Source organism: Camarhynchus parvulus, chromosome 26 (assembly GCF_901933205.1).
Source record: "Camarhynchus parvulus chromosome 26, STF_HiC, whole genome shotgun sequence".
Classification (NCBI taxonomy): domain Eukaryota; kingdom Metazoa; phylum Chordata; class Aves; order Passeriformes; family Thraupidae; genus Camarhynchus; species Camarhynchus parvulus.
The window spans coordinates 368,854-390,209 of NC_044596.1; the positions used below are offsets into that span (position 1 = coordinate 368,854).

General features: G+C 56.9%; 1 protein-coding gene across 6 annotated transcripts in view; it reads right to left on the reverse strand.

The window, feature by feature from the left end:
* Positions 1-21,356, reverse strand: part of PPFIA4 (PTPRF interacting protein alpha 4) — a 61,643-nt gene that overhangs the window by 1,224 nt on the left and 39,063 nt on the right. For 2 of the 6 annotated variants that reach the window (XM_030965818.1, XM_030965819.1), the window contains exons 9-30: positions 21,169-21,303; positions 20,271-20,354; positions 19,336-19,467; positions 17,668-17,730; positions 16,365-16,456; positions 13,465-13,606; positions 13,030-13,235; positions 12,365-12,605; positions 12,137-12,172; positions 11,415-11,548; positions 11,113-11,270; positions 10,385-10,478; positions 10,083-10,164; positions 9,100-9,300; positions 6,970-7,032; positions 5,533-5,559; positions 4,498-4,673; positions 3,681-3,778; positions 2,906-3,081; positions 2,613-2,681; positions 1,836-2,013; positions 315-402 (exon numbers count right to left, since the gene is read on the reverse strand). In XM_030965818.1, the coding sequence (XP_030821678.1) occupies positions 344-402; positions 1,836-2,013; positions 2,613-2,681; positions 2,906-3,081; positions 3,681-3,778; positions 4,498-4,673; positions 5,533-5,559; positions 6,970-7,032; positions 9,100-9,300; positions 10,083-10,164; positions 10,385-10,478; positions 11,113-11,270; positions 11,415-11,548; positions 12,137-12,172; positions 12,365-12,605; positions 13,030-13,235; positions 13,465-13,606; positions 16,365-16,456; positions 17,668-17,730; positions 19,336-19,467; positions 20,271-20,354; positions 21,169-21,303 (2,646 nt within the window). In that variant the 3' untranslated portion in view covers positions 315-343. The remainder of the gene's footprint in view (positions 1-314; positions 403-1,835; positions 2,014-2,612; positions 2,682-2,905; positions 3,082-3,680; positions 3,779-4,497; positions 4,674-5,532; positions 5,560-6,969; positions 7,033-9,099; positions 9,301-10,082; positions 10,165-10,384; positions 10,479-11,112; positions 11,271-11,414; positions 11,549-12,136; positions 12,173-12,364; positions 12,606-13,029; positions 13,236-13,464; positions 13,607-16,364; positions 16,457-17,667; positions 17,731-19,335; positions 19,468-20,270; positions 20,355-21,168; positions 21,304-21,356) is intronic. The other 4 variants (XM_030965822.1, XM_030965821.1, XM_030965820.1 and 1 more) reach the window with 4 other exon arrangements.

Below are 21,356 nucleotides of genomic sequence, written 5' to 3' on the forward strand. Positions count from 1 at the left end.
TTGGATCCTCCTGGACAACCACGGCCCAGGGCACAGCAGGAGCCTCCCTGAAGTGCTTGACTATCCTTCCCTCACCCAAGTGGGAATGGCATCCTGGGGTCCCCAGAGGAGCAGTCTGTCCAAGAGTGGACAAACCGCACGTGGTGGGACGCTGAGCATCCCTCCTGTGTCATCTCTGTGAGCCTGGGGCAGCAGCAGATCCCGCACCACTGAGCTCTCCCTGGTCCTCCATGGCCAAACCCTGGTGAGGGCAGCCCCCTCCCTGCCTGGGTGCTGCTGGGGCTCCTGCTCTGCCCTTGGTCCCCAGCACTCACCCAGGGCTTGGCTCCCATCTCGCTGACCCTCAGCATGAGTACGTCCGGACCGTGGAGGTCTCCAGCCTTGGGGACCCGGAGGCACTGACTGGAAGGGAACCAAAGAGCAAAGCAATTAGTGACTGCTCCAATTAGCCCCCAACATCCCCAAATCCTGTGTTCATTGAGCAGCAACTGTGCACTGCAGCCACATGAAGATGAGCATCAGAGGAAGAGCCACGTTTGGCTCATGATGCTCCTGAGGCTCCAGGACATTTGGGAAATTGCCAGCTGCCATCCCCGCTCCTGGGCAGTGAGCACCCTGCTCCCTGTCTGGGTGGGATTCTGTCCCAGGCTTCACTGTCTTCAGCCAGAGGGGAACTGAAGCTTCCAGGGAGGGGGTGAAAAGGTCAAACAGAAGCTTGACCCAAACTGCTGGATGGAAAGCTGGGACATCTGAGCAAAACTGGAGGCAGGAGAAGAGCTGAATCAGGGGTTTGGAGTTGGAAGGTAAGTACACAGCTTTTTAATTCTCATTCTCATCCTCATTTCTGAGTCTGATGAAGCCAGCTTTGCTCCAGTGGGGAGCAGCTGCTACCTTGGGATAGTGGGACCACGGTTCCTGGTCCAGGGGACAAATTGTAGTGACCTGGCTGGAGCTTCTGCCTACCTATGGCTTTGGAAGGGACCAAGACACCTTGAAGAAAGGAGTTGTCTGTTGGGGGCAGATCCTGGGACATAAAACAGGACAGCCAGCACCACGGGCAGAGCAGGCAGGGTGTCCCAGCAGGTCCTGCCAGCCCTGGGAGAGCTCAGGCAAATGAAGCCAGTTAATACATCCCTTTGGGGGTGGTTTCCAAAACCAGAATGGAGAAAACTGGCCCAGACTGGACTCCTGCATCCTGGCAGCCCCTGGGTGACATATCCCACTATATGCCACAATCCTGGCCCCTAACTGGTTCTTGTAGTTCATAACCAAGAACTCACACACAGGTCTGAAGTAATCCTTTCAGAAAAACATTTCCAGCAGACCACTGCTCCAGGATCATATGGATTGAGCATCTTGGTTGACCAGCAAGTCACTCCCTCTCCCTCTCCCCATTCTCCTTCTCTTCCTCCTTCTCCTTCTCCTTCTCCTTCTCCTTCTCCTTCTCCTTCTCCTTCTCCTTCTCCTTCTCCTTCTCCTTCTCCTTCTCCTTCTCCTTCTCCTTCTCCTTCTCCTTCTCCTTCTCCTTCTCCTTCTCCTTCTCCTTCTCCTTCTCCTTCTCCTTCTCCTTCTCCTTCTCCTTCTCCTTCTCCTTCTCCTTCTCCTTCTCCTTCTCCTTCTCCTTCTCCTTCTCCTTCTCCTTCTCCTTCTCCTTCTCCTTCTCCTCCTCCTCCTTCTCCTTCTCCTCCTCCTCCTTCTCCTTCTCCTCCTCCTCCTTCTCCTTCTCCTCCCTCTCCCCCCCATCCCTTTCCTTTCCCGGTGGCACATCCTTCCCCACATTCCCTAAGACTCTGAGCAGGGGTGGGAGAGGGCCCCCTGGAGAAAGGCTGACCGACCTTCCGGGGGCATTTTCTTGGCTGGAGCAGCCGGAGGGGGCAGTGGCACGAGGCTGGTGACACGGAAGCCGGCGGGGAGGGTCTCGGCAGAGCCGCTCAGGAGGTTGATGCTGTGCACGTCCCGTGGGCGGAAGCGCTTGCGCCAGGACGGCGTCCGACGGAAGGTTTTGTCATCGCCCTGCAGGGAACAGCAGTGACAGGCCGGGGTCAGTGCCAGCAGCACCTCCTGGCCCTGTGAGTTAACAAGGGCAGGACTGTCCTTGGTGATCAGCTCTAGAAAAGTGTGGGATCAAAGGACATAGGACATCTTGCTGGGATCCCATGGCATTGGCTTTATCCTTTCCAGCTCATCTGTCTCTTCTCTACAGAAGCCTGTAGAGAAGGGACAGATCATCTTTGCAGCCTGCCCGCAAAGATGCCTTGGAGACATCAACACTGAAGTCCCAGTGAAGACTCCAAGGGATGCTGGACTCATGGCAGAGGAGCTCCAGCCCTCAGAGTTCTTCCTCTGGACTTGCCCCAGCAGCTCCATGTCCTTCTATATTGGAACCTGGGGCTGGAGGCAGCTCTGCAGGTGGGGGTCTCACCTCAGAGGGGTCCAGGGGCAGAATCTGCCCCTGCCCTGCTGCCCACGCTGGGGGATCAGCCCAGCACAGGCAGCCCAAGGGGGGTTCTGGGCTGCCAGAGCACGTGGCAGGGGCACATTGAGCTTCTCATCCACCAACACCCCCAAGTCCTTCCCCAGTCACACAGGACATGGAGAGGTTTGGCACTCACATCATCCAGCCTCCGGTCCGTGCCCAAGGCAAGCAGGTTGTTGAACTCCCTCTCCAGCACTTGTCGAGCCTGCAATTAACCAAAAAACGATGATCCCTTATCAATGGGGAATGTGCTTCCAGTCCAAACTTCCATTCTAGGAAAGTCTGAGTGTGACAGAAAGAGCCCCCATGCCATAGGAGAGCTCTGCTTTAGCAGGCAGAGCTGGGTTGGTGACACAGGTGTGGTCACACCACAGCCATGTCCCACACTGGCCACTCTCCTCCAAAATCCCCCAAGGATGCTGCTCCTACCTGTGTGTTCTGAGTGGGGATCTGCAGCACAAGGGCCAGGCTGTTGTGGTCAAAGTTTTCATCGAGGGCCAGCAGGGCCCCGTGCACACCACTCTCCACCAGGTTGTTCCCGTACTCGAGCAGCCCGATGGACTGGATCCAGTGAATGACCTGGTCATTGGTCCACACCAACACATCTGCAGGACAGCAAGGGCACGGCTCAGGGCCACCTCACAACACACTCGTGGCTCTGAGGAGCTCTGGGATGTCCTGAGGCCCTTTCTCTTTGCTCCAGGATGATCCTGGGACTCTCCTTCCCAAGCCAGCAGCAAAACTGGGAGCGCAAGTGCCAAAACCAGCTCAGTTCAATTTACCAAGCTCAAAGCTGAAATAACAGGCAGAAAACAACTGTGAAAATTAATCCTAAGAACCCACGGCTGCTGATGTAATTAGGGGCATTATCAATAATGAGATGTAATCCAAGCAGCAGCCAGATGCACAGGGAATCTCACAACAGTGATGAGGAAGGGGAGGCTGAGCAAGCTGGGGATGTCCTGAGTAGTGAAATGGGCAGAGAAGATCATGGGATGCTCAGGCTGCATCTTTGTTTTCCCCTCCTCATGCCTGCCTGGGGCCAGCTGATAAAGGCACTTGGAGCAGCAGGAAGGTGCCTCAGGAGAACAGCACTGGGGGCTCAGAAATAATGGGTTAAAAATAAGAGATAGAAGAGAGACCGGCCCTGGATATCTCCTGGGAGGTTTCTGTCCTGTTCTGGAGCTGGACAGGGGGTGCTGACCTTTGATTTCATGCTGGGTCTCCTCTCGCCTCCTCTCGAGCTCTTTGCGGTCGTAGTTGAGCCTCTTGAGGCACATGATGCCGTACTGGAGGCTGGTGCTGCAACACACAAGGGGACACAAGGGACACAAGGGGTCACCCAGACCTCCAGGATACCTGGCTGGGAGGGACCTGGGTAGGAACCCCCCTCTCCGTGTGCTCCCACATGCCCAAAGGATGCTTCAGGCCAGGGATGGGTCAGGACAGACAGAACCCAAAGCTGGACAATGGGGAATGTCCCTCCCTTCCATGGCAATTCCTCACTCCATCAGTTTGAGCCTGTTCCAGCTGCCTGAGAGCGTTCAGATCCAAACAATGCTCACACGTGGTTGCTGGAGAGGGAAGGGGGAACCAGCCCACGAGGGCTGCACCAGGCTGAAGGGGTCACCCCTGGAGGTGACCCTGGCAGGCCCATGGGTCAGGGTGGGCAGTGGGAACCCCATGGCAGGGTTGGATCCTGGTGCTGGAGCCATGGCTTGGATGGCACAAGCTTTCTCCCACTGGGTTGCTGGCAGACAGCAGTGGAGCACCAGGTGGGATGGACCTGAAGTTTTGCCCATGGTTTGCTTCACAGCCAGGGGAAGGCCTGGTCCTCTGCAATTCTGCAGCAGGGAGTGAGGTGAAGGAGAACTTCTGCCCTCAAGAGCTGCCTCAGCTCAGGGTGGTGAGTCCAGCCTGGAAGAGCCATCCAGGGCTGCCCAAGACAGGGGAGAATCCCTCAAATCCCCCTCTCCTCTGCTCCATGTGCACGCTGGGGAGCTCCGAGGGCCAGCACTCACCGGTGGAAGCTGTCCACCATCTTCAGGTGCACCCTCAGGTCCTTCTTGGTGAGGTGGTCCAGCATGCGCGCATCCACCAGGCATTCCATGAAGTAGCTGCGGTACTGGGGCAGACCCAGGCTGGGCAGCCACTCGTTCCCAATCCACTCGTGGTTCATGTCCCCATAGGCCAAGGTCTGCACAGAAGCACATGGAGAAGCTGGGGAGAACCCAGGGCTTGGTGGAGCTGCACAATCCCAGATCAGTGACAGCCCAGGAGGGTCACTGTCCTGAGGCCAAAGCCAGGCCAGAGAAGTCAGCCCTGGCTGATACTGAAGGAGCTGGAGGGAACAGTCCTGTTGGCCATGGTCTGTGACCTAGTCATGTCCCTCCAGGAGGCAAAGCATAGCCAAAAGCAATGGCAAGGGATAACTGGACTTTATGAGCAGCTGCCTCTGGAAAAAGCACACTCATTGAAAGACAAAAAAACTGAGAAACAGGTGACAGTACATTCCCAACTCATTTTTAAGAATCTCTACTTTAAGAATCTCTATTTTATGGCTAAAAAAAAAAAGGTCAGTTTTGGGGAAAAAAACTACCCATTCACTTCTACTGCAAACTGATTTTGGGCCCAAAAATAAATTATAATAAATTTGAGAGGGATAAAACCAGAAGAGATGGATCCAAGTAGGACTCTTTCCTCCCACCTTTTTGGTTCATAAAAATCATCTGTATGGACTTGGGGCTACAAAATAGGTGAAAAACAAGTGTGCAGCTCAAATCCTGCTTGCATGCAGGGTGGTCACACAGGTGGGTGTTCTTAACACAGGCTCTGGATCTCACAGAGGTCCCAGGAAAAGCCACTGCCTGGAGCAGAGAAGGGCCCAAGAGGACATCCTGTAACTGAGAGACGGCCCAGAGGAGCAGCCAGGGGGTGTAGGTAAAGCCTCCAAGGCCTTGGTGAACATCAACGCCCCACACATCCCCTGGGATGTCCAGCTCCCCCCCGAGCACCCCATGCACCGCCCACGGACAGGAGTGACCCGGGGACCTCACCTGTGCCCAGCTGCCTTCCTCTGTGTCCTAAGTGTGACACACGCAGCATGACAACAGAAAGGACAGTGCAGTCAGTACCTGCTGGCCCTGCACAGGCACAGGGCCTGCCATGCACACTGAGACACCTCAGCACAGAGGGACATGGGGACAGGGCTCACTCTTATGGCTGGGGGACCTCAGCCTTGTCCCCAGGCTGCTGGGGACACCCCAGCCCTGCTGGGCCTGGTTCCCACCCCTTCTCTAACCAAGAATACAGGATGGAGAAGGAGAAGGAGAAGGAGAAGAAAGAGAAAGAGAAAGAGAAAGAGAAAGAGAAAGAGAAAGAGAAAGAGAAAGAGAAAGAGAAAGAGAAAGAGAAAGAGAAAGAGAAAGAGAAAGAGAAAGAGAAAGAGAAAGAGAAAGAGAAAGAGAAAGAGAAAGAGAAAGAGAAAGAGAAAGAGAAAGAAGAAAGAGAAAGAGAAAGAGAAAGAGAAGAGAAAGAGAAAGAAAGAGAAAGAAAGAGAGAAAGAAGATAGGATGAGGCTTGGGCTGGAGATAGCACCAACCCTGGGGCTTGTTCATCTTTCCTGGGAAACACAGAGAGTTCTTCAGTCCCCCCAGGTCAGATGGATGAAAGCCAATTAGGCTTCAGTACATCTGTCATGACCCACAGGGGGCTGCCCAAGCCAATTTGCTGATTTTGTAGCAATTTCCTCCATTGCCAACTCATGCTGGTTTTCCCCAGAAAAGAGCTCACAAAACCTGCCAAGGGACAGTGGCACATCCCTGCTTCCCAACAAAAGCTTCAAGAAAATGTTTATTTCAGAGAACCCCAAACTTCTTTGGATTGGAAGGGCTCATCCTATTCCACCCCTGCCATGGGCAGGGACACCTTCCACTATCCCAGGGTGTGCCAGCCTGGCCTTGGACACACAATTCCCACCCAAATCTGAAATGCTGCCCTGCTCTGACACAGACAGGGCATGATCAGGTTGCAGGGAAGGGAGTGTGGCTCCACCTCTCCAAGGAGCCAGAGCTTTTGGGAGCATGGACACATGCCTGCAAGGGACCCCAGGCTGTCAGCCAGTGGCAGGGACACAGGGTGGGGACAATATTTGGGTATGCTGGGGTCAGTGGGGGATTAGACCATGACTTGGGTGCAGAATGGCTCGGGGATCTCATGTGTCTTGAGATCATTCCTGGGTTTTGTCTTTAAGTCCCAAGCAGCCAGGCTGCTCTGGAAACCCAGTGATATCCACAAGGGAAAACAAATCGTATGGGGTTTAGAAATTGCTGGGACATAAAAGGTTGAAACAAGGTTTCTAAAGAGCTGCAGGGTGCTGTCCAAGAGCTGACATGTGAGGGATCCCCTCCCCTGTGGGTTAACACACCTGGAGCTGCTCGGACCCTGACACCCCGGGGGCTTCCCCCAGCACCCTGGGGGCTGCCCAGCCTCACCGTCTTGGTGGAAGTTGCCATGTTCTCCATCTCCTCATGGGTGACCCAGACATTTCCAGAGGACTGCAGGGAAGAGAGCAGAGGGGTCAGAGCAAACCACCACAGAAACATGGCCTCAGCTCACAACCACCATGGAGCCATGGAATCACAGAATTATTAAGGCTGAAATATCATCAAGTCCAACCCCCAAGCCAGCACCACCACCACCGTGTTCGGCACTAAACCACGTCCTCAAGTGCCACATCCACTCATTTTTTGAACACTCCCAGGGATGGTGACCCCACCATTGCCATGGGCAGTTGTGCCAGGGCCTGATCACCCTTTCACTGAAGAACTTTCCCCAGTATCCAACCTGAACCTCCCCTGGCACAGCCTGAGGCCATTCCCTCTCCTCCTGTCCCTGTTCCCTGGGAGCAGAGCCCAGGTCCCCCCGGCTGTCCCCTCCTGTCAGGAGTTGTGCAGAGCCACAAGGGCCCCCCCTGAGCCTCCTTCTCTCCAGGCTGAGCCCCTTTCCCAGCTCCCTCAGCCTCTCCTGGTGCTCCAGACCCTTCCCCAGCTCTGTTCCCTTCCCTGGACACGTTGCAGCCCCTCCAGGTCTCTGTTGTCATCAAGTGCCCAGAAGTCCCCCAGGATTCCAGGTGTGTCCCCAGCAGTGCCAGCACAGGGGATGGGGACTGCCTTGGGCCTCCTGCCACCACAGTGCTGGCACAACCCAGGTGCCCTTGGCCTTTCTGCCCACCTGAGCACACCTGGGCTCATGTCCAGCCTCTGTCAGCACCAGCTGTGCTGGAACCAAGCCTGGCTCAGGCTGGTGGAGGATCAGACCACCATGTGCTGTGTCCTTGGGACACCCCACATCCTTGCAGCTCTACCTGGTGACACCCCAATGCCCAAAGGGACCCTGGGCTGTTCATGCAGACACAGAGAGCAGATCAAGGACCTTCATTCATCTCCCTTTCCACTTTAGTGTGATGCTCAGGGAGTCTGCAGGCCATCAGCTGTGACCCCAGACACAGCCATCTGAGGGGGACATAGCAGCCTTCCTTCTGCCAGCTGCAAGTCTACAGATGTGTCTTGGCATTACTTGGCCACCATTAACCCCTCAAGGCCTTTGGGGACCAGCAAAAGACAAAATCCCTCCATCCTATCAAGGGCAGGGATCTGCAGTTGCTCTGAGTTGCCCCAGGAATTTCAGATGTAAAATTCTTGTGTTGAAATGATTGGGAAAGAGGCTTGTGCAACCAAGCTGGCCCTGAACATCAGGAGTGTTTGGATTTCTGCTCTTTGGATGGAGTTTTATCCTCTCCAGGGCAGCCAGGCCTTGAGCTCTACTATTTGCAGGACTGGCCTCCTGCTGAGAACCCCATGTGAGTGGCAGGAGCCTTGAAACTGGAAAGAGCTTCATGCTTCCAGTTTGGGATCCCCCAATTGTGCTGGGAGATGAGTGTTCAGTGGTTTGACCAGTCCACAAGGGGACATCACCCCTCCATGGCCACGTTTGCCACACTGATCCCAAGGGAAAGGAGGGCAAGTGTGCTACATTTTATTTAAATGGTTTGCTCTGTCTCACCCCTGGAAAATGTAGGGTTTATTCCAAGCCTGTGATCCTCCCCTGCAGTATCATGGATCTGTAATCCCATTGGCCCAAGGCTTATTCCGTGCCCACTTTGAATCTCCCTGTTAAGCTGTGGGAGGCAGACCCGGATGCTGCTCCCAGGGCTGTGACCCCCAATAAACCCTCATCTAATGAGCACCCTTAGAAGCCATGTGGAGTCTCCTTGCCTGCCTGCTGCTACCAGGGAACACACACAGCTTAGGGGCCCGGGGACTCCCCAGGGACCCACAAACAAACAGCAACAGGCAAGGAGGGCAGGGAGGGCAGGGAGCACGCTGTGGGGCCCATGGAGGGCAGGGAGGGCAGGGAGCACGCTGTGCCGCCCATGAAGGGCAGGGAGCACACTGTGGGGCCCATGGAGGTGTGGGAGGGCAGGGAGCACGCTGTGGGGCCCATGGAGGGCAGGGAGCACGCTGTGGGGCCTATGGAGGGCAGGGAGCACGCTGTGGGGCCCATGAAGGGCAGGGAGCACGCTGTGGGGCCCATGGAGGGCAGGGAGGGCAGGGAGCACTCACCGTGCGGGACGTGGGCGGCGCGGAGGGGCTGGTCAGGGACACCATCTCCTGGATGGCCAGGCGCAGCTTGAGGCGGTGCAGGGCGTTGCTGATGCCGATCTCGCGCTGGATCTCGGTGTCCGACAGGGCTGACATGATGGCCCCGCTCTTGACGTTGGCCCGGCATGCAGCCACGTACCAGGCTGGCATCCCCACCCAGAGCTGGGGACAGCGACAGCAATGACTGCCTGGCACTGCCACCCTGGCCCTCGTGCCAGGGGCAAGGCCACCCTCTCTAGAGCCCAGGATCAAAGCTGAACGTCCATGTGGGGATTCCTGGCTTGGTTGTACCTTGCAGAGGTGGCCTGTGGGAGGCCCAGCATCCCTGTGCCTGATGGGCACAGCACAGGGAGAGAGCACCCACGGAGCTTTTCATAAAATCATTAAGGTTAGAAAAGCCCCCTAAGATCAGTTCCAACCATTCCCCCAACATTGCTACATTCACCACTTACCCATGTCCCACGTGCCACATCCACACATCTTTCAAACACATCCAGGGATGGTGACCCCACCACTGCCCTGGGCAGTTGTGCCAGGGCCCGACCATCCTTTCACTGAAGACCTTTTTCCCAATATCCAACCTGAACTTCCCCTGGCACAGCCTGAGGCCGTTCCCTCTCCTCCTGTCCCTGTTCCTGGGAGCACAGCCCGACCCCCTGGCTGTCGCCTCCTGTCAGGAGTTGTGCAGAGCCACAAGGTCCTCCCTGAGCCTCCTTTTCTCCAGGCTGAGCCCCCTGCTCCTCAGCCACTCCACCTCAGATTTATGCTCAAACCCAAAGCTCTACTCAAACCACAATTCCACAGGCCCTGTGAGGGATGCAGGGATCTCCTCCGCTCTCCCAGGATTTGCAGGCCCCAGATGTGCACATGGACTGAGGATGGAGGGACATGGTGGCACACACAGACCCGTGGGGACAGCATGGGGACAATCCATGGGCACGCACCTCCAGCCAGGACACAACAGTGGGGCCGTCCCAGTGGGCAAAGGGCAATCCTTTCCTCCGAGCCTCCTCCAGGAGCTCATGCCTGGCAGGAACAGAAGCACAAGAGTGATTTATGGGGGACTTGTGTGGAAGGGAGAGTTCCTTGAAGGGAATACACCCCGAGCAGCAGGAATACAAAGCTGTGAAGGAAGTAACAAGCCCAAGGAAGGGTGAAGATGAGATTTCCCAGCAATTCCTAGTCCTGTGCCATGGATTCCCAGCAAATCAGTTTCTTGCTGGGGTAGGGAAGGAAGTTTACTCACTTCTTCCGTAGGCGCCGATCCTTCTCAGCCTGAGCCCCCAGCTTGCCCAGTCCCAGGGGGTCCTGGATGCCCCCCTCCACATCAGTCAGCAGCACTGTTGGGCAAGCAAGACACCCTCAGGTCAGTGTGATGTCCCCGGGTCAGTGTGATCTCCCACAGGGACGGTGTGGGCATTGTCACCGTCCCTGTGCCAGGGGGACACAGTGACAGCACAGAAGGTGACAGTGTCCCTTTGCAAACCACCCCCATGGCCCCCCAGCATCCCTGGGAAAGCCCAAGCAGACCCCCTCCAGCCATCCCTCCTATTTCCAAATCCCAGAATCCCCAAATCACAGAACTGTCCCTTCTGGAAGGGACCCAGAAAGATCAGTGAGTCCAACAATGCTCAACATGGAAGTAGTAAAGGATTTGAGAGTGGAAAAGCAGCTCCTAGCAAAGGGCTCTGCAAAATCCATGGGAGGGAAGTAGATCTGGGGACATTAAAGATGAGATACAAGGACAGGAGGTCACTGTCCACATCCCAGCTCTGACAGAGCATTAAGGAGACACCATGCTTAGGCCAGAAAGGCCAAGGGAGAAAACACCAAGCTCCAACTTCCCTGAAGCTGCCATGGTCCCAGCATCCCACACCAGTAGGGGTGTCCCTGCCCCTCCCTGTCACCCAACAGCACCCCAATGGCAGACAGAGCCAGAGGATGGCACAGACAGGGACAGGGCTGCTCACGGACCCTGCCCCGTGGACCCTTCTCTGCTCAGCTGGTTGAAACGACCCTTCTCCTTCTTCCCAAACAGGCGCCCGATGGAGGATTTGATCCCCTTCCTCTTGGAGCCCTTGTGCAAGGAGTCCTGGCTGCTGCTGGGGTTGCTAGCCTGGTCCTCCAGTGAGCTGGGGATGGAAGAGGGAGAGGAAGAGCAAAGCCTTTAGGTTATTCTTGAGAAGGGCACATGGCAAAACCCAGCCCACCCATCCCACCACGTGTGCCCCAGGTGTATACTCAAACCAACAGAGATGCCAAGGGTCTCCACATACCTCCTGCCATCCTCCTGACTCAGAGCAGGGTGGCCCAGCTTCTCCAGCCGCAGTGTCCTGGGCGAGGAGGGCGGGGACGTCTCACACTTGATGGTGGTTTTGTCCTCCCGGCTCTCGTCCCGAGCTGCGGGTGACTGAACAAGCGGAGAGGCCGTGAGGGTGGGAGGCCAGACCCCAGCTCCATCCTTGCCCTGCTGCCTGCCTCTCTCTTGCTCCATGGAGGCATGGCCAAAAGAGCCACCAGAGCCCTGCTGGGGCTTTGCCACGCTCCAGGAATGGCCTGAATGAGAGCTCTGGCAATGGTTCCAGATGCCCAAGCGGATGGGGAGGATGTGGCAGTATGGCTGAGATCCTGGGAATGGGGGGTGAGAGGATGCAGCCCCATGGTCCAGGTCAGGGTGTGGGGACAGAAGCTGCTGGCCCTCATCAGAGGGCTCTGAGGAGCACAGATGGGAATGTCCCAAGGACACCCTGTTGCCAGAGGGGACACAACGTTTGAGGACCCAGTGGCTTTCTGAACCTCCCCATGTCCTGCCAGACCCCCCAGGCTGCCAGTGGGAACATGTCCAAGCACCTTTTGGGATCCCCATGATCCTCCTGCTGAATCCCTGGGGTCCCCAGCTCCATCCCGCGCCTGCTGCACCCTGACCTGGTGTGGACAAAGCCAGGAGCAGGCTGGAAAAAGGGCTTGGACAAAAACCAACGGGATGGGAGCCACTCACTAGCAGTTTCCTCCGGTGCTTCCTCAAGTCGCTGGGCTGATTGCAAGGGGGAAAGCGAGAGAGACACAGAAAGGGGGGCAGTTAATGGAGCACCCCCCCAGAGCAGTCCCGGGGCCAGGCTGCCATCCTGGAGACAGCAAACACGGGCACCCCCTCGTCCCACACCCCCCCAGGCCCGTGTGGACACCGGGCATCGCTCCCACCTCACAGCCCCTCCCGGCTCCTCACCAACGTCATGATCCCCATGCGGTCCAGGTCCTGCGCCACGCTGCGGGAGCTGAGCTTGGGCGTGGAGCGGCCGCTGAGTGGGGGGGACGAGCTGGCCAGGGACAGGGCCGTCAGTGAGGTGGGGATGGAGGCCCTCTTGCACAGCTGGGTGAGGTTCAGGCCCTCCATGCTGCCGCTCGTGACCCGCGTCTCCAGCTCCTCTGCACGGAGCTCCGTGGACTCTTTCTCCTCCTGGATCATCCTGGGGGAGCAGCAGGGCTCAGGGCTCCTGGCTCCCCACCTTCCCAGGAACACAGGACCTCTGTCCTGGGGAAATGCACCTAGGTCCTGTGCCTCAAGCCCCAGTCTCCAAGAATGGCAACAAGATCCATCAGGATCCATAAAAACCAGAGCTGAGACACACCCTGATTCCTTTTAATATACATGGAAGATATGAAATATGATTGTTTGAAATAATGACCCTCTGAGCCAGCACTGGTGCAGCTGAGAGACAGAGAGACTTGGCAGGAAGGACCAAGCCCTGTGGCTGGATGCCCTGGAGCCACTTCCCTGGCTGAAGACACATCAAAGCCCCAATTTTAGGCCAGCAGAGCCCCCTGGCTATTGTTGTCCCCCTGGAGCCATTTCTGCACAAGGCAGTGGTGGGGTTTTGGCCACAGTCATACCTGATCTCTTCGTTGATGGCATCCAGTTGCTCCTGAAGCATCATGGCCAATGTCTGGGCGTCTGAGTGCCCACCAGGAGACAGCACATCCATGGAGCTGAACAGCGTCTCACGGTCATCCTCGTCCACGTCAGAGATGTCGGGGTCACTGTCGAAGGCGTGAGGCCCCGCGGCCAGGACTCCCCCTGCCTGGGCCTGCTCCCAGTCCTGGGGGAACAAGGGCCACTGTCCTACACAGCATTCCCACGTCTCCAAAAGCCAGACTGGTGATCTCCATGCAGGAGTTCTATCTCAATGTGACCCGAACGAGAAACCCTTCCGATGTTCCCCCATCAATGCACCAGGAGAAGGAAACTGCCCCAAGTCTCCAGATGTGACCCTAATCCCAGGATGCAGGGCAGGAGCAGACCCTAACTCTGGGGTGCACAGGCTTTACCTTGGCTGGCTCCTCTCTCCGGGCACTGAATCGTCCCTTCTGTGCCCGGGGCAGCCCCGGAGCTGCTCCGAAGGGCTCGGCCGGGCCGTGGACCACAGCTCCCAGCGGGAAGCGCAGGTCAGTGGCACTGCCCATGTGGGACCTGGGAAGAAAGAGTCCTGTGGGGGACATTGCTCTGTGCAGGACACCCTCACCCTCAGGCTGCTCCCCTTGCAGCCCAGGCTTCTTGGGACAGAGGAGCAGGAGGAGGAGCAGGAGGAGGAGGAGACCACTGCAGGATGCCCATCCCAGCAATGTTTGCCTGCTTGACATGAAAGGATGCGAAACCAGTCTCTGGAAAAAGGTGGCCCATTCCCCCACAGGGGACCTGGAAATGCACTCACAGAATCTGTCACAGAATCATTGAATCACAGAATATCCTGAGCTGGAAGGGACCTACAACAATCCAGCCCAATCCCTGCCCTGCACAGACTCCCCAACAATCCCACCCTGGGCATCCCTGGCAGCGCTGCCCAAACACCTCTGGAGCTCTGGCAGCCTCGGGGCTGTGCCCATTCCCTGGGGAGCCTGGGCAGTGCCAGCACCCTCTGGGGGAAGAGCCTTTCCTGAGATCCAGACTGACCCTGCCCTGGCCCAGCTCCAGCTGCTCCCTGGGTCCTGTCCCTGCTCACAGAGAGCAGAGATTGGAGCTGTCCCTTCTGAGGAATCTGCAGCCTCTGATGATCTGTGACCTCTGGAGACTCCCAACTTTCCCAGACTGTCAGAAGTTCAGCCCTGGGCCCTCCCCTGCTGCTCTCTCCCACCTTTTTCTGTGCACCCATCAGGGCATCCAGCCAGTTCTGCCCCAAAGCCCCTGCACTGGGGGCTGCTGTGGAGCCAGGGCTGAACAGGCCCCTCCTGCCCCTCCCTCTCCAGAGCAGCTGCAATGTCCCAACACAGCTTGTGTCCTCTCAATCTCCACGTACCCAGCAGGAGCCAGCCAGGGAGCTCTTGTCCTTTTCGTGTTTATTCCAACATTTTCATGAGAAATACCCTGATGGGGGTCAGTCTCTTCTCCCAGGCAGTGAGTGACAGGATGAGGGGAAATGGCCTCAAGGGAAGGTTCCGGTTGGATATTGGGAAAAATTTCTTAATGGAAAGAGTGGTCAGGCCCCAGCACAGGCTGCCCAGGGCAGTGGTGGAGTTCCCACCCCTGGAAGTGTTCAAAAAATGGTAGATGAGGCACTTTGTGATGTGATTTAGTGGATATGCTGGTATTTGGGTGAAGGTTGGACTTCATGACCTTGGAGGACTCTTCCAACCTCAATGATTCTGTGATTACAGTGAATAAAATTCCACCCGAAACATCTGCCAGGAGTGAGGGCATGAGCATTGTTGGGACCTCCCAGCAAGAACCAGCTGGGACTTCTTCACCCTCCTCTTCCTTGCCAGGGCTGGTGCTTGGGGCCAGGCCCTGGTGAGTCCCATACCAGGCAGGGCAAGGCAGCAGCTTGCCAGGGGGGCACTTTGAGCCACTCGTGATGCTCATTCCATGCCTCCACTTTGCCCAGTTGTTCTTCTTGGCCCTGAAGACCCAACCATGGAGCTGAGCCAGGCACATTCCTGGGCACAGGGTGATTACTCCCCACATACAGTGCCACTGGAGACTCGAGGTTTGTTTAATTTAAGGTGAATTTAAGATGACAAAAGCAGCAGCCCCAGGCAGATGGTGGTTTTCCATCATGGTGGGCCTGGTTTGCAGGCCTAGATACAGAATCAGGTCAGGCCTGGAGGTCAGGCAGATACAGGCCTGGAGAAAATCAGCACCTTGAGCAGCATGGCTGGAGCCTGGTGTGTCAGACAAAGGCACAAGCCAAGTTCCAGGGATTTCAGAGCTGCTGACAAGCTGCTGCCCAGCTAAAACCAGATAAAAACACCTCAGACCAAAGCTGACATTTCAGCTGGGGGATCATTCTGCAACTCACAATTTCTGCTGATTTTTCACCTGAGAAATATAAAAAATCACCAAATTGTCCATCCTGCTCTTACAGACCCATGCAAAGAGGTCCCACACACGCTCCAGACTCTGCTCCAGCACCCAGCTCTCCTTCATCCATCCTCACAGGCTCTTCCTCACCCTCCCCATTTTTTCTCTCCATGACAGACACAGGGTCTCCAGGCCTTCTTCTCCTTTCTGCTGACAGGCCCAAGGCTGGTTATATCAGCTCTTCCCCATCGTTTCCAGCCTTGCTAAGAGGGAAATTTTCTTCACTGGTTGCTCCCACTGACCCCTTGCTGCCTTGAACCCACACTGAAAGTGCTCAGGGCAGCGTGTGGTGTCCCAGGTGAGGCTGTTGTGCTGTCACCCTCCTTTACCACCTCCATTTTCCTGGAGCAGCTCTGGGTATCCTGGTCAGTGCTGGAGGCTGAGACCTGATGGACTCACCTCTGCTCCTGGTGCCCTGGGCTGGGATGTCCCCATATCCCAGCTGACTTTAAATGAAAGGGTGTGGGAGGACCATAGCATTGGAGAAAGAGAGGCTTCATTCTCCTTTGTCTGCAACAGCTCCAAAGCAATTCCTCCTTCTGCCCCAGCCCATCCCCTGTACTCCCCAGGGGAAAAGTCCTCTGGTGAATATCCAGCTTTCAGAGCAAAATAAGTCTTAAGCCACTTGTGCAGAAAAACAAGAGCAAATTTGGGGCCATTCAGTTGGGCTGGGCTATCCTCAAGAGTGAATGTCCCACCCCAGGACAGATCCATGATGGGACAGCACAGCTGGAGCTGACCCTGCTGTGAGGACTCTGCAGCCCAGTGCTGAAGCTTGGGGGCACCAGAAACACCCGGTGCCAGCGCCACTCTGGGGCCCCCGAAGAAAACTGCCCCCAAAGGCAGGGGTGCAGGGGTTTGCCCTGGCACTTACCTGGTGTGCACACTCTCCACAAATGTCCCACTCCTGGTCTTGAGCTGATCCACCTCCAGCCTCAGCTTGTCGATCTCGTCAGACAAACGCCGCTGTTTGGGGGGATGAGACAGGCAGGGCTTGGCTTTGCTCTGCAGAGCTGCCAGGTTTGGGGCAATCCACATCCTTGGCTATTGCCATGCTGACATTCCCTTTACAGATCCCTACCCCAGGTTTAAAGCATCTTGGACACATCAGCAGAGAAACAGCTCACGCAGGCAGAGGGAATGAGGGTGCTGGGGAGGGGGGATCAGGACAGACAGGCACAGGTGCTCAAGGAATGCTGCTTTGGGAGATGAAGGAAAACAGGTCCCACTTGGATGCTCTGGTTCTTCTCCAGACTGCACGTGTGTGCTCCCTTGGCAAGAGACTGGCAGTGAGGGACCCCCCAGCCAAACTTGCTGCTGGCCCTGTCCCTCCTGCTCCCAGTCCCATCCCCATGGGGAAGCTGTGCCCACACCCAGTGCTGGGAGATGCCAGGCGGAGGCTGCAGATGGACAGGGAGAGAGGGAAGAAGGGATCTCCCAGGCACAGCAGGATCCAGTCTGGGGGACAAACAGGCTGAGCCAGGGTGGGCAAAGTGCCCGCAGTGTCATGTGAGTCCCCGAGCTCTGCCCTGCCCAGACCTGAGCAGCCACGGCTGGGAAGCACAAGGAATAAGCACACAAGCTCCCTGCAGGCAAGGGGAAGCACAAGGAATAAGCACACAAGCTCCCTGCAGGCAAGGGGAAAAGTAGCCCCCTGATCCCCCAAACCATGCATGAGACATGCAGCACATCCCAAAAGCTCCCATTGCTCCAAAAAGCCACGTCCCTGCAGCTTTCTAGCACGGCCACTGGGGGTTCATGCAGATGCTACTGAAGTGCCTCATCTGAGAGCAGGGTGTGAACACTGCGGGGTCCCTGCAAGCTGGGCACGGGGCAGAGCACCCCCAGCCTGGGGAAGCCTCAGGGGCCAGGGGATGTGGCTGCCTGAGCCCTCCTCCAGGCACGGGTGAAGCCAGCCTGGCCTCGGCACTGCCCCAGTGGGCTCAGGGATGGATGAGTGGGACAGGAACATGCATGGCAGGGAACTGACCCGGGGCCCTCTGGGGAGGGGCTGGCAGCTTCCATCCAGCCACTGCGTGGGTGAGTGTGTGGCCTCCTGCTGCTGGGTGCTCTGCTGGCCCCAACCTGGGGCATTTTAGGAGAAGCAAGTGCCCCTAGCTGAGGGTTGGGAGTGAGGCAATGCCATCACTGGGTCAGGTCCCTGCAGCCGCATTTACCTTGTCATGCTGGTGTTCCTCTATCTGCTTTTGGGTATTTTCCAGCTCTTGTAACAATGTATTCTTTAAGAAAAACCAAAAATAAAATAAAAGGGAACAAAAACAGGAAAGAAAAAGAGAGACCATTTAGGAAATGGCCACGTGGCCTCCCCAGAATGGCCAGTGTGGAATTCCTGTGTAGTGAACACCTGGAAAAGGCTCCCTGGGCTATTCCTCACCTGCCTGTGCACAGGTCTCCTCTGCAAATCTCCTGCCTCTCAAGCAGGGTGGCCACAGCTCAACTCCTGCCCCACTCTGGGGCTGAGCAAGGCCATGGAGGGCGATGAGGGACTTGGTGGACAGGGCTTGAAGATTAGGAAATATGTCTGAGAGAAGAACAACTCCTCGAGCAGCTAGATCAAAGGGAAAAATATCCCTTACATCTAAGCTAGGGAGTAGGCAGGGGGGAAAGGAGATGTGCTTATAGAGTCACAGAATCATGGGATTATTAAGATTGGAAAAGCCCTCTAAGATTGAGCCGAACCGTTCCCCTCAGCAGTGCTGTGTTCATAGCTAAACCATGACCCCAAGTGTCACATCCATGTTTTTGGAACACTTCCAGGGATGGTGACTCCACCACTGTCCTGGGCAGTCTATTCCAATGCTATAATTATTTCCTTGATTTTTTTTCCTAATATCTGTCTAAACCTCCCCTGGAGAGTTTGTAACTGCCTGAACCAGTGCTCATTTTTGGTAAGTGCTGGCAGCCAAACAGAATCATTTTTGTGCATGAAGGACCTGGATGAACTCTCAGGGTGGCCAAGTGCTGGCACCAGACTGGGGAGCAGGCAATGCCCTCCAAAACATGTCAGTACTCTGGTCCCTGTTGCTTGCTGGGGTGGGGTTTGGACTCATCCCTGCAGGTTGGGTCCTGCTCTTTATCCAGAGAAATCTGCTGAATAACTGGACATGCCGGCATAGCCACATTTGGTTGAGGACAGGAGGAGCAGAGCAATGGGGTGGGGGGACAGAGCCAGCCCTGGGGGCATCAGCTGGGGGATGCACGGGTGTGCTGAGGGCAGGAACCCTGAGAGAGCTGAATCACCAAGGCCTGACCTCCCACTGGCACTCTGGATGGATGCTTGCTTGGAGCCAGCAGCTCCCAGTTAATTCCATTCACACTGAGGCAGCCACAGCTCCAGCCAGTTCCTCCCAGGAAACCCAGTTCCCCGGGAGTCAGGTGGGAGATATTCATGGACACTGCCCTGGCTTGGAGAAGGGAAATCAGTCTGCACCTGGGGGCAGGAAACTTTTAAGGCAGCATGGGGAGGGATGGGCACTGGGACAGGATGAACACTGCAATTTTTCCTGCAAAATGCAGTCGGGATTTGCTCTGACAGCTGGGCACAGGTGGCATCAGGGCTGCACCAGCAGAGACAGGGAGGTGAGGGAAAGAAGCAGGGCAAATCCTGCTGCTGTGGGAGGTGGGAGGTGGTGGGGAGGGGGTCTCCCTGAGTGAGGTGACCAGAGCAGTTCCCTGTGCTCCACCAGCCCCAGCACAGCCATGTCTTGCATGTTACCATTTCTCCAGCCCTGCACAGGCACTTCCAGCCCTGGGCCATGGCTGGATGAGGCACAGAGGGACTGCAGACCCCTCAAGCGCCAGAGGAGCCCTGCCCCATGCAGTACCTTCTCCTCCAAGGCTGCCATCCTCTCCTTGAGGTGCAGCTGCAGCCGCTCGTTGCTCTCGCTCAGCAGCCGATCCACAGTGTCCGAGAGCCGCTTGTTGTGCTCCTCGTTCATCTTCTCCCTCTGCCGCGCCTGGGACAGACACAGAGACACCTGTGTCACACCCACAGGGGCTCAGTGCCCTCCTGCCTCCCTGTGCCTGCTGCAGTGTCAGAGCTGGCCCACCAGGCCCAGCGTTTGGGCACAAGTCCACCTCTGACAGCACTGGTTGGACCCTCTGTGCTGGCCCTGCTGCTCTCTGCCACCTCCCAGCCAGGGATGAACGGGAGAGAAAAGGATTTAAGGAGACCATGCCTGTCTGCCCCTCAAGAAAGCTTCTCCTGTGTGTCTGCCAGGAATACCCACACTGGGGGCACCCTCCAGACCCCACTGGATAAGGAAACTGGATTTTCAAATATCTGTCTTAAGGCTAAACATCTGGAGGCTTCCCCAGGGCCACATCTGTAATGTCACCTGGGTGACCTGAGAAATGGGCATCACAGCCTCCTGCATGGACAGCCCAGCCCCAGCTGAGAAGCACAGAAGCTGAAGAATGGACTGTGCAGCCCAGGGCACAGCAGCTCAGCTTCCCTGCCCTTTTCATTCTGCTGATCCAGGCTCGGGGGAAGAGCTGCTGAAGCCTCCCCTTCCACCCTTTGGGGTTCCAGCTTTCCCCAGGGAGTGATGCTGAGAGAGGAGTGGGTGTGGAATATTAACAGCAAGTCTTGGATGCCTGGGAGATGGGAAATCACAGAAGAGAGTGCCATGAGCTCCTGTGTGGCTCAAGTTTAAGTGATCCCAGATGGGAAAGGATTAACCAAGCTGTCCTCCCAGGCTGCTCCCAAACTGCAATCCAGGTGTGCCCAGGTACCCAGGCACCAAGGATCAGGACTTACCCTAGCCAGCTCCTGGTTCTTCTCCTCCAGCTGAGTCTCCAGCTGCCGGAGGTGCTCCTCGATGCTCCCATGCCTCTCTTCTGCCTGGGAAAAGCAGAGCAGCCTTCTTGGATGATGCTCCCCAAAGCCATGAAGGCCCTGCTGCATCCTGGTGTCCATCTCTGCATCTGAGTCCTTCCTGGGATGCAGGGCTCTCTCCCACTGCCTGCATCCCTGCCAGGGCTCCCTGTGAGCCCAAACCAGCCCTGCTGGCATGGTGACAGGAGCTGGAGGTGCTCTGTGAGAGCCTAAACACCATTCCAGAACCCAGGAAGGGCAGGGATGGCTGCATCCCTTCCTCCCTTCAGGCCTGCACCTGCCAAAATCCAGCCTGGTGCTTCCTCTTTCTCCTCATCTTAGAGTGGTCTCACCCAAACCAAAGGGCATCCACACCAACAGGGCCATCCCTGCCTTGGAGAAAGGGGCCGAGGGAAGGGAGCAAACCCCTCATGTGCAGGATAAATTGAGGTGTCCTTTAAAGGCAGCGCCTTGTCCCTGCAGCAGTGGGGACGGCAGGGGACAGGGAGGCCACAGCTGGGAAGGAGAATGGGACGCCTTGGGCTGCCAGGGGCTCCATCGCTGCAGGGGGCGGCCAGGCCCAGCTCCTCCCCTGCTCCCAGCACTGCCCTCCCTCTCCAACCCCTGCCCTCCCTCTCCAACCCCTGCCCTCCCTCTCCATTCCCTGCCCTCCCTCTCCAACCCCTGCCCTCCCTCTCCGACCCCTGCCCTCCCTCTCCATTCCCTGCCCTCCCTCTCCAATCCCTGCCCTCCCTCTCCGACCCCTGCCCTCCCTCTCCATTCCCTGACCCTCCCTCTCCAATCCCGGCCCCTCCAGCCCGGCCCCAGCCCTGCCACTTGCCTTGGTGAGCGCAGCAATGCGCTGGGCCAGCTCCGCTTCCACCTCGGGCAGCGTCTCTGCTTTTCTCATTGTCTGCTGCAGCTTCTGCTCGGCCAGCTCCAGCAGCTCCTGCAGGTGCCGCGCCTTCTCCTCGCACTGTGGGACAGCAGGGTGTCTGCCACCCCGGCATGGCCCACCCCCAGCACCCC